At 39.4% G+C, this 12,827-nt stretch overlaps 1 protein-coding gene across 9 annotated transcripts in view; it reads left to right on the top strand.

Moving 5' to 3' along the window:
• The window catches only part of ARHGEF9 (Cdc42 guanine nucleotide exchange factor 9), a 223,590-nt gene that overhangs the window by 187,585 nt on the left and 23,178 nt on the right, over positions 1 to 12,827 (top strand). For all 9 annotated transcript variants that reach the window (XR_009560590.1, XM_060291795.1, XM_060291801.1 and 6 more), the window contains one exon: positions 8,472 to 8,715. Coding sequence is in view for 8 of the 9 variants with exons in the window: in XM_060291795.1 (XP_060147778.1) it covers positions 8,472 to 8,715 (244 nt within the window). In the remaining variant the exon portion in view is untranslated. The remainder of the gene's footprint in view (positions 1 to 8,471; positions 8,716 to 12,827) is intronic.

Here is a 12,827-nt window from a genome sequence, read left to right as displayed (position 1 = left end):
GAAAATATCCCAACAGACAGAACCCTAGGACAAATGGTAAAAGCAAGTCTATACAGACAAAATCACACAATGAAGCATGCACATACATAGTCACAAAAAGAGAAAAAGGAAAAAATATATATGCAAAAAAATGAAGAGAACAACCAAATCAATAAACAAATCTACCAATGATAATTAGCTCTAAATACTATGCTAAAATAAACATAAAACCAGAAACAAATTAGATGCAGAAAGCAAACCCCAAGTCTACAGTTGCTCCCAAAGTCCACCACCTCAATTTTTGGATGATTTGTTGTCTATTCAGGTGTTCCACAGATGCAGGGTACATGAGGGTGATTGTGGAGATTTAATCTGCTGCTCCTGAGGCTGCTGGGAGAGATTTCCCTTTCTCCTCTTTGTTTGCACAGCTCCTGCGGTTCAGCTTTGTATTTGGCCCCGCCTCTGCGCATAGGTTACCTGAGGGTGTCTGTTCCCCACCCAGCCAGGATGGGGTTAAAGTAGCAGCTTATTAGGGAGCTCTGGCTCACTCAGGCCAAGGGAGGGAGGGGTACAGAATGCAGCACAAGCCTGTGGCATCAGAGGCTTGTGGGACATGGCAACAGCCTGATGCATGCTGTGTGTTCCCCCAGGGAAGTTTTCTCTGGATCCCAGAACCCTGGCAGTGGCAGGCTGCCCAGGCTCCCTGAGGGGAAGTGTGGATAGTGACCTGTGCTTGCACATAGGTTTCTTGGTGGCTACAGCAGCAGCCTTAGCATTTCATGCCCATCTCTGGTGTCCGAGCTGATAGCCGTGGCTTGCGCCAATCTCTGGAGCTGGTTTAGGTGGTGCTCTGAATCCCTTCTCCTTGCTCATCCTGAAACAATGTTCCCTTGCATCTTAGGCAGTTCCAGACTTTCTCCCAGACACCCTCCTGGCTAGTTGTGGAGCACCAGCCCCCTTCACGTTGTGTTCACGCAGCCAACCCCAGTTCTCTCTCTGGGTTCTGATGTCCAAAGCCCAAGCCTCAGCTCCCAGCCCCACCCACCCTGGCTGGTGAGCAGACAAGCCTCTCAGGCTGGTGAGTGCTGGTCGGCACCGATCCTCTGTGTGGGACTCTCTCTGCCTTGCCCTCCGCACCCCTGTTGCTGTGTTCTCCTCCATGGCTCTGAAGCTTCCCCCTCACCCACCTCCCATCTCAGCTAGTGAAGGGACTTCCTAGTGTGTGGAAACTTTTCCTCCTTCAAGCTCCTTCACAGAGGTGCAGGTCCCATCCCTATTCTTTTGTATCTGCTTTTTCTTTTGCCCTACCCAGGTACCTTGGGAGTTCCTTGCCTTTTGGGAAGTCTGAGGTCTTTTGCCAGCATTCAGTTGGTGTTCTGTAGGAGTTGTTCCACAATGTAGATGTATTTTTGATGTATTTGTGGGAAGGAAGGTGATCGCCACATCTTACTCCTCTGCCATCTTTACAGTCCCTCCTATAATAGATTATTAAAGAGTTGTGAACATTTAAAAGGAGGTACAGTGACAGGGACTCTCCATTGGTTTCCTAAGAGCAGGTCATGTCACATAAAATCCAGCTTCTATCTTGCCAGTAACTAGACTAGTTGATGAGAGGGTTGCACTAGACAGAAGATATCAGGATTTCACCCTGGCACTTCAGATTTTCTTCAGTTTCCTTGCAGATAGAAGCAATGTGGAGTGGTAGAAAAGCATAAAATTTATGTTCAGACAATTTTGGGCTCATTAGTTCCAGTGCTCACTAACTACATGACTTCAAGCAAATGACTTCACTTTCTCCACCTTCACTTTATCATCTGTAAAATGAAGATAATAACTACTCTACAGGATTGTTGTGAAGATTAAATGAAGTCAATGCATGTAAAATGCCTGATAGAGGGCCTGACACCTAGTGGGTACTTGTTAATCTTAGTCTTCTCCCACCCCAATAAATAACTAAGCAGCCTTGTAAGATAGTGAGGTCTCTGTCACTAGATGTAACCCCAAATGTGCTAGATGATTTCCTGCCAGAAATAGTATGAGAGATTGATAGACCCATCTGATCCCTGAGATCATTTGGCCCAGTTACTAAATTCTCATCCAGTCTTAAGATTCTCTTAATTCCCAATAAGTTAAGGCAAAACTTCCCCATTTTGCACATTGGAAGTTGGGATTGCATGTACCACTTAGAACAGCTTGAAGAAATTGTAGCTTGTTTCAGAGTGTGCATGTATGTGTGTGAATATATATATGAAGATACTTTTTAAGTGACCATTATAGTAGGTGTGAAATGACACCAGTGGCTTCTAAGTATGTGATCCTTTCTTTAATTTTTGCCGCTTCCCTCTTTGTTTGTCACTTTTCTTTTGTAAAACCTGATAAGACTCTTTTTTCTCTTTCTTCTTGTCCTTTATGGTGTCCTTAATGTCTCTGCTCCCCTGAATCTTATTGCCCTGCTATTTTGGTTAATAATGTATTTTGTTATTTTCCTCCTGAGATGATTATATTGAACATTACTTTGTTGCTTTGGGGAATTTATCTCTTTTTTCATTTCTTCCCTTTCACTTTTTACTGAGGAAGAGAGGAGAGCCCCTTTTACCTCTCTTCAATCAATCATCCGCCAATATTCCTACAACACTGCAGTTGCCTCTAACAGCCTTTTCCCCATTTATCATCAATTGTGCCCGTCTGGACATGCTCTGTTGTCCCCTGTGTCATAGCTGCTCAGTATTTTTGTCACTTTCACCATATACTGGGAGAATCAGAACTAAACAGAGTATAAAGATGCTGGAGAGAGGATTTCTTCTATTCATGGAACTTTCTGCATTTGGACCATTTCTTTGTGCACTAAAGGGCCAGACTTGGAGAATGAGCCATTCAGGACAACTCAGGAATGCAACAGTAGCATCAGTGACGGAATAGAGCAGAAAGAAGATTTCTGCTTTAAAACCAGGGGTTGTAAAACCAGGACACCTGAGTCCTAGACTTTGTCTCTTACTAATTTGTCTAACTTTGGGCCAGTTCTTTAACTCCTTATTTTTATCAGTGTCAAATCAGGCTGATGACAGAATTCATCTCAGGAGGCTTTGAGGAGAATCACCTGAAGTATTGGGAAGTAGTAAAGTATAATGTCAAGAGCATGGGTTCTAGGGCCAGACAAGAGGCCACCAATTTCCTTTTTCCCATCAGTTGTGTGACCTTGGACAAATTCTCTGTGCCTTTTATTATCCCCTCATTTGCAAAATGGGAACCATAATAGTATCTACATGGAAGGGAGGTTGTGAGGGGTAAATAAGACAGTACAGTTGCAGTGCCTGGCACACAGTAAACTTAATAAATATTAGCCATTGATTACTGTATATGCAGTGTTACTAATCATTCATTCAGCACATTTTTATCGGGAGGCAGTATACACAATGGTTAAAACAAGCACAGATTTTTAGAGCCAGATAGCCTAGTCTCAAAGCCCAGCAGTGCCATAAATGGTAGCTTTTATTCCTCAGCAGGTTTCTTAACTGCTCTATGTCCACAGTTCCTCATAAAATCGGGTTATACCAGAACCTAACTTGTAGGATTGTTGTGAGAATGATTTAAGTTAATAAATGCAAAGTGTAGCTGCCAATGGATGAACACATAAAGAAAACGTCATACACACACACACACACACACACACACACACACACACACACACACAATGTAATATTATTCAGCATTAAAAACTAAGGAAAGTCTGCCATATCCAACAACATGGATGAACCTGGAGGACACTATGCTAAATAAAATAAGACAGAGAAAGACAAATACCGTATTATCTCACTTATATATGGAATCTGAAACAGGCCAACTCATAAAGGTAGAGAGTAGAATGGTGGTTGCCATGGACTCATGGGGGTGGCAGAAATAGGGATATGTTGGGTAAAAAGGGTAAAAACTTTCGGTTATGTAGGACAAATAACTTCTGGAGAGCTAATGTACAAATGGTGACTATAGTTAGCAACACTGTATTGTATAATTGAAATTTGCTAAGAAAATAGATCTGAAGTGTTCTCATCACAAAAAAAAAAGGTAACTATGTGAGATGATGGATATGTTAATTAGCTTGATTGTGGTGATAATTTCATAATGCATACATATATCAAAACATCACATATTACTCCTTAAATATATACAGTTTTGTCAATTATACCTCAGTAAAGCTGGGGGGAAATGCAAAGCATTTAGAATAATGTCTGGCACATAATATATGTTGGTTAAGTGTTCACTGTTGCCATTGTTGTTGTTATTATTTTGTTATTATTAAGTATGTACTGTAGATGCTGGAATACAATAATGATAAAGACAAATCCAGTCCCAGCACCATGTGCCTTCCCTAGTATCTGAGATAAAACCAGGTTGTCAGGCTAGGGGTGAGTAGCCAGGGCCCCCTCTAAAGAGCTAGGGAGAACCTTACTGACAAGCAAGTGAGGCAGTCTGCAGTCCTGAAGAGTTGCATTCTCCAGATTGTAGCATCTGTCATTTGTATAAAATGTCCTGCAGTGTTTTATTAAACCCCATGAATACCCAGTGAGGCCAAATTCAAACAGCTCCCAGCTGTTTCAGTCATGTAATGTGAGGGACAGGGGTGGGCTCCTTGTTGGGGCTATGGCTAGGGCCAGGGCCAGGGCCAGAGTGCTTTGGCTGCAGACTGCCAGGGCCCTACTAGAGAAGCACTAGCTCCCTTAATCTCCTCCAACTTGGATGAGTGGAAAGGAAATGGAGGAAGGCTGCCATCCTATTAGAAACAATCCCATTTAGGCAGATAACTTGTGATGACCCAAATAGCATCTGTGATGAGCACCTATTCACCATGTCCCTTTGAAAGCACTCAGGCCACAATTAACAATTGGCATTTGGGCATTCTGGTCCCAGTAGTACCACAGGTAACTAGGGCTCAGGAGGGCTTTGCCCCCTTGTTATGTATAGAAGCTGAGCAGAAAAACCTCTGAAACTTTATCAGCTGTCCTTCCCTGGATAACTCCTAAGTGAGGAAAGACCAAGGAAGGCTCAGTGCTGGGCACAGCCTGAATGGACAGAAAAAATTAAAAGCTGTAAAACAGAACTAATGCAAATTCACTAGTGTGGTAACTGAGTACCAATTGTATAAGGGTCTTCATAGTCAGTGCTAGCATTCAAAAAAGGAAAACTATAGTAACTTGAGCCGGATGGTACAATCAGGGAAGGCTGCTTTGAGGAAGAAGAATGTATGACTTTGATCTTGAAGACTGGAAGGATTGAAATAGGAGGCTTCTTTGGGGGCAGAGAGGGGATGTTAGTGTGAACCTAAGTATAGATCTGTGATTTTGGTGAGTGAGTGGCAAACAGTATTTGCCATCCACCACTACCACCACCCCTACACTGAAAGGGTATATGGAATTTCCAGAGACAGTGGGGTAGCTATGTAAATTTTAAAATATTCAGAATTACTTTTGCTGTTTTTTTTTTCAGTCACAATATTTAACTTATTTTGAAAGTTTAAATGAATTAAAGGAGGCAGTGGGATTTTTAGATTTATCAAAAGGAGTTTTAAAGAGCTATGAAACACTGATCTAGAAGAAAGAAAGCTCAGCACCATGTTTATCAGACAAGGCTGGCCTCATGACCTGGAAACTGAATGTTTAGATTTGAGCTTTACAATTTTACAAGGTGAGAATGACTCTCCTAGTTTTATAGTTGAGGAAATCGAGGCTCAGTGAGGTTAATTCATTTGCCCAGTACAACACAGCTAGTTGGTTAAGCAGCTAGGATTCAAACTCAGAACTTCAGGCTCTAACTCATGTTATTTCCACCATTCCATGCTGCTTGGTGGCCTTAGCTACCCTTTCTGGTTGGATTTTCTGAACAGTGGATCATTCTTAATCATTCCTATCACATTTCTACACTTGGCTTTATGACTAATCTGATGCCTGAAAACTCACATTCAACGCTGGGGAGCCAGAAAGGGCAGGCAAAGGGAGAATTTTAATGACACATCCCTCTAGCCCTGCTCCTGTGCCACAAACATTGAATTCTTTCTCTTTCCTTATTATCGTTAAATACCTAAAGAAACAATAGGAGGTTCAGTTGATGCTTTAAATTTACCTCCAAGATCGTATACATTCTTTCCATTTTTGGAAACTAGTAAAGATTTTTAAGGCTAACAATGATTATGATGTTCCAACTCAGAGGGAAAGGAAGCTGCAGGCTGAAGTTAGGAATAGAGGGAGGTTGAGCCTGCCCATGTTCTAGCCAGGTGGACACCCACCTATTAGCTGTGTGGTCCAGGTCTGTGTGTATTTGTATTATGTATTGTAAGGCAGGTTTCAAGACTTTACAAGATCAAAGTAGTTTACATTGATCCATTCTCCTCAGCTTGTTCTGCTTTTGTAGTTATATTAGCCTGACAGGGCCTACTTTTTATGCATATGTTTCACAAAGTGTTCCTGGGGATTATGGAAGTCAGCGCATGGGCGCCACCACATCCTTTTGGCAGGACTGAGCTTGTCCACTTTGAGCATGGTGAAAGGAATCCAGGCTCTGAAACAAGCTTGGAGCTACGTTGTCCCACTCCATACAGCAGACCTCTCTCTCCTATAAACTTGATGCCAAGGTTACCCAACAGATCAGAACCCATCTGTACTCAAAAGCCTATTTATATGCATAATCACTATGAAAGGAAGAAGAACACCATGATTGTTATTTTTTGCAAAGCAATTTATCAACACCTGTATTTCCCAGCCTGGGGCTTTGAGATTGATAGAGCTATGCTGGGAATCCTTAAAGACAGCCTTCCCCAGCCCTACAGAAAAGTGGAGTTTACCATGCAGTGTGAAGAGTTAGGACTGGGAATGTGAGTGGCCAAAGGCAAATTCTTTGCAGGTAACCTGCAGCTGCGGACTGTGAGGCATGTCAGACAATTCAGTAAAATGGGAATAGTTTAACCAGACCATGTAATGGTAATAAAAATTAATGAACATTTCTGACTCTATCAGATAGTCTAGAAGGCCAAATATAAGCAGAGAGGAGGGAGAGTTGGCCAGAAAGGCCCCCTGCTACTAGTAGAAGACATCTGTCAGAGCAGGGCTCACTGGGGCCCTCCTTGGACAGACTCAGCCACATCACATGCAGCAGTAGGTGTGTTTTCAAGGGAAGCTGAGGGCAGTGCTGAGAGGAGGAGGGGCTGAAAGACCATTGTGAGACAGTTACTTATCAGACCTTACATTCCACAGACCCACAGGTCATTTCATCCACCTCTCTGTTTTTCTTTTTTTAACTTATGAAATTCTTGATATTCAAAAAGATATAAAAACAATATAATGAGCACTTACTATCCAACTTAAGAAATAAATCATTACAAATACAGTCTTTATCCTCTCCCTCTTTTCTTCCCTTCCTTTTCCTTCTTTCTCACTTGTCCCCATTCTCCTCTCTGTACTCTCTTGAATTTGGCATGTATCATTGTTGTATATTTTTACATAATTATTGTACATATGTATGTATGCCTAAACATTAGATGGCATTGTTTTGTATGTTTTTAAACCTTATATAAATGGAATAGATATAGATGAGATAAAGCTATATAGAAAAGAAACCAGGGGAATAATGAGCATGTGATTCAATATGGAGGTTGCCTTGGCGTCGTAGCTTTTGGAATGAGCAGTGGGTTCACCAAAAGTTAATACATCATTAAAAGTAAGTAAGTAAGTAAATAAATAGAGAAATCAGAGCACTATGCATTGAGTAATGATGAGTGTCTCATGGACTGAGAATTGGGATTCACTTCTGCGTACCCAAGAACAAAACAAAAATCATAACAGATAGGAAATATACTATTTGTATCCAACTACAACTTTTATTTTTCTCACAGAATAAGATTTGTGAGATTCATCCATGCCAATATATGAAGCTTTATATTCACTTTCCCCCCATTTCTCCTGCTAGACTAGGCCTTCTCCAAAACTCCCCAGAGTGCTAAATGTTCAACCTTCCCTAAGTAATCTTTCCTGGCCAGCAGCCTGTGGCCACCTAGCTACTATTATCACTCATCTCCCCTCTGATATGTAAGTCTCATTGGCTTGCTTGGATTCCTGAGTATACTGCACGCAACCAACCAATTCATTTCATACTTCTGGAAGGCTTGCAAATATTGTGAAAGAGGAAAAGCCCTTGCTAACTGTGCTTGTGTGACTTACTGCTTCCTACTTCCCATCAGCAGTCTTGCAAACACATACATGGATTGAGGCTGAGGTCTGAGACAAACCCTATGGATGTAAGCCAGAGGCTTTCTCTAAGAGCATCTAGTTAACCAACTATTAGTGTCATACACTAAGCTAACCTGCCCAAATTTAGACCAAACCACCCCTCATTGATACTCCAGAACAATGGCAACGTTAGCATCCTGCTACACCCATGTGCCGAGTCTCCTGGTACCCACTCTCCACATACCTTCAACAAAAAGCCTTCTCTTTCTTGCTACCTAGGACCTGATCCGGAGAGACATCCTGTACTACAAAGGCCGCATTGATATGGATAAATATGAGGTAGTTGACATTGAAGATGGCAGAGATGATGACTTCAATGTCAGCATGAAAAATGCCTTCAAGCTTCATAACAAGGAAACTGAGGAGATTCACCTATTCTTTGCCAAGAAGTTGGAGGAGAAGATACGCTGGCTCAGGGCTTTCAGAGAAGAGAGGAAAATGGTGCAGGAAGATGAAAAAATCGGTAAGTGACCTGAGAGGAGAAAGAAGAATATGGCTATGAAGAACATAGTGAGTTAAATTAGTTTTCATTTTTTCAGAGGCAGAGAAGATTTTTGTTGCAAACTAACCTAATCCACTTTGGTGGTCCCCTATTATTAGGTTATTTTTGGTAGATACCAATAGTTTCTATTAGTCAAGGTTAAGTGATAGAGGTTGGTCTCCCCTACATTCTCATTACTAGATAAGATTATTACACTGAAATAAAACCTCAGGCTCTATTCTCCCAAACATACAAAAATTTATTAGCAAACAAACACAAAAGCAGTCATAGAGCCTGTTCTGCATTTTCAGTGAAGTCCCAACTCTGTCCTTAGATACATAACAAACAGCATCTTCTGTAAAAAGGTTAGGTTAGTCGAGGCAGATTTGGTAACATATAGGATTCAGCTAAGTTCCTAGTCAGAGTCTAGTGACAAAATCCTCTGACAACGGCCAAAATATAGTACCCATTTTCAATCTTAAACTTCAGGCTTCCTTCTGAAGTGTATGTATAGGCTGTAGGGTTCACTGAATTCTTATACCTAGTTCTTGTGAGGGCTAAAGTGCCTGTAAGACTTTTGTGGCCAGGGCACATCTTGCACAGCATTCTTTTTTTATCAGTGAAAATTCATTTTTAACATGTATTAGGCTAATTAGGCCTCCTGCATTAAGGTGACTGAACTGCTCCTCTTGAGTGTATATTCCAGATTAGGGCATTTTAGATGTTAACTAAATGCCCCTAGAGTATAGATTAAAATTAATGTGCATGTGTATATCATGCACTCTTTATGAAAGTCTTTTAAAGTAAATTATAGAAAATATAACAGGGTCTAAAACCATGACCACTTGCACGATTTAGAATCATACTAAACTATACTCTTTGGCTTGAAATAAGTTGTTTTCCTTTCCAAAGGGAATATAGCTGGTAGAGATACTTTTTATGCTGCTTTCCAACTGTGGGATTTAGGCTTTAGCTTTGTGGTTTACAAAGCACTATCTGGTCTCTTACTCATGGTCCTGCCTTTCTGGCATAAAAATACCAAACAGCCAGGCATTGAAAGTTCATGAGAAGACACTAGAATTTCTGGTTTTGACTCACTTATAAGGGAGGAGAATTATACCTTAAAACACCTGTATGTTCAAGTTGGTAGAAACTGCCTCTAGAAAAATGGGCCTACCATTTGAGCCCTGGTGCAAATGTATTCTCCTATCTGAAGTGTTAACGATTGAAATGGTCCAGAGGCAAGGAAGGATAATCAGAAAGACACTGCTTAGTCTTATCCTAGTCTTCTCAGGTTTAGGGTAGAGTGCATATTGATAATTCACTTTAAGTCCCATTGGAGTCAATTTGCTTTCAGTCTATGGGCACTGCTTTGGGACATAATGTGGAATCATTACAGAAATGCTACTGGCTGCTTCTCCCAATGGCAGGCGCCAGCAACTTCTGACCCTGTCTAGGTTGTTAGTGCTATTAGAGGAATTGCCTTAGTGTGCTTTTTGCAAACCCTAGATCAATTTGAAGATTCATACCATTCCCTCTGGTTCCCACACAATATAAAAGCTTCCAGAAATTACTTCCTGACAGCTTATGTTCATCTTTTTAAAAATATTAAGGTTTTTGGTCTGATTATAACAGTAAATCATTTTCATTGTAAGCAATTTTGGGGAAAGAAACACAAAAAATACAAGAAAAAACCTAAAAATCACACATGAACATACTACCCAGAGATAACTTTTGTAAACATTTTGATATATTTCCTTCCCATCTTTTTTTTTCTATGTGTCTAAAAACAACAACAACAAAAAAAAACTAGGGTGGCTGAATCTTTATATCTGTCTCCTTCAACTTCTGCCACTTCTTGATGGATAGATATAATTTTATGTCCTTATTTGTCACTAAAAATTATATCATTATCATTTCTCTAAATCATTTACTATTTTAATTATTATGTTTTATGGTTGTCATATGGATTTACCATAATTTTTTATGTTTTTTATTTTTTAATTATAAAATAAATACATGGTCATAATAAATGTTTAAACACATATGGAAATATAATAAAGTTTAGCACTCTTTTTCCTTCTCTGTTGCTCCTAAGCTGTGTGAGATAATCAGTATTAATTAGGTGTGCCTCTTTCTGTACTAATCTTAAGCTCATATAAACATATATACACATAAGACTTTATTTTTATTTAGAAAAATTATATTATACTATACATTATATTATATATATTACTCTGTAACTTGCTTTTTCTTTAACTTGCTTTTTCAACTTGCTTATCTTTATACATATTACTCTGTAACTTGCTTTTTCAAACATAATTTATCATAAGTAACTCTCCAGTTGAAGAATACAGAATCTAATATAACTCATTGTATCAGTCAGGGTTCAACAAGAGAAGCATAACCAATAGGAGATGTATTATTATTAAGAGATTTATTATAAGGAATTGCCTTATGTGATTGTGAAGCCTGGCTAAGCAACTCCAGGCAGTCAGGAATCAAAGATCATGGGCAGGCTTGAACTCATGAGCATAGGCCAAAGCTGTCATCTATAGGGCTTGTAAGTCTGAAGCTGTGTGGCAAAATTTCTTCTCTTGGGGGAGACCTCAGCCTTTCTTGTTTTTTTTTTTTTTTAAGTGGCAAAAACACTTACCATGAGCTCTATACTTTTCACAAATTTTTAAGGGCACAATATAGTAATGTTAGCCATAGGCTCATTGTTGTACAACAAGTCTCTAGGACTTATTCATATCTTGTGTAAATGGAACTTTATAGCTATAGAAAAGCAGCTTCCCATTTTCCCCTCCTTCCAGCCTCTAGAATCACCATTCTGCTCTCTGTATCTATGAGTTTGACTAGTTTAGATGCTTCATATTCATACAAATACAGGATTTGTCCTTCTGTGACGGCATTATTTTAATTAGCAAATGTCCTCCAGACTCATCCATGTTGTCACATATGGCAGAATTCCCTTCCTTTTTAGGGCTGAATAATATTCCTGTATGTGTGTGTGTGTGTGTGTGTGTGTATGTATACAAAAATACATACCACATTTTCTTTATCCCTTTATCCATCCTCAGACATTTAGATTGTTTCCATATCATGGCTATTGGGAATAATGCTGCAATGAAGCTAAGAGTACTGATATCTCTTCAAGATCCTGATTTCAGTTATTTTGGATATATACCAAGAAGTGGGTTACTGGATCATATGTTAGTTCTATTTTTAATTTTATGAGGAACATCCATAATGTTTTCCATAATGACTAAATCATTTTAATTCCCGACAGTTTACTGTGGTTCCAGTTTCTCCACATTCCTGCCAATACTTATTATCTTTTGTTTCTTTGATAATAGCTCTCTAAACAGGAGTGAGGTGATATTTTATTATGGTTTAGATTTGCATTTCCCTGATGATTAGTGATGTCCTTTTTTATATACCTGTTGGCCATTTATATGACTTATTTGAGTACATGTCTATGCAAGTCCTTTGCCCATTATTTTTAATCAAGTTATTTGTTTTTTTGCTATTGAGTATAGAAGTATCTTATATATTTTGGAAATTAACCCCTTATCGGATATATAGTTTGCAAATATTTTCTCCCATTGCATAGATTGCATTTTTAATCTGTTGTTTCTTTCCTTTGCTGTGCTGAAACATTTTAGTTTGATGTAGTCCTATTTTTCTACTTTTGCTTTGTTGCCTATGCTTTTGGTATCATATCCAAGACATCATTGTCAAGATTTTTCCCTCTTTTCTTCTAGGAGTTTTACAGTTTCAAGTCATACATTTAAGTCTTCAGTGCACTTTGCATTGATTTTCATGTATGGTGTAAGGTAGAAGTTCAATTTCGTTCCTTTTCATGTGGATATCCACTTTTCACAGAACCATTTGTTGAGTAAACTATATTTTCCCCATTGTGTACTCTTGGCAGCCTTGTCAAAGATATGTTGACTGTATATGTGTGGGTTTCTTCTGGGCTCTCCCTCATGTTCAATTGGTCTATATGTCTGTCTTTATGCCAGCACCATACTGTTTTAATTACTGTAGCTTCGTAGTATATTTTGAAACAGGAATTGTGATGCCTCCAG

The sequence above is a fragment of the Globicephala melas genome, chromosome X (assembly GCF_963455315.2).
Source record: "Globicephala melas chromosome X, mGloMel1.2, whole genome shotgun sequence".
Lineage (NCBI taxonomy): Eukaryota > Metazoa > Chordata > Mammalia > Artiodactyla > Delphinidae > Globicephala > Globicephala melas.
This window is presented reverse-complemented; position numbering and strand designations above follow the sequence as displayed.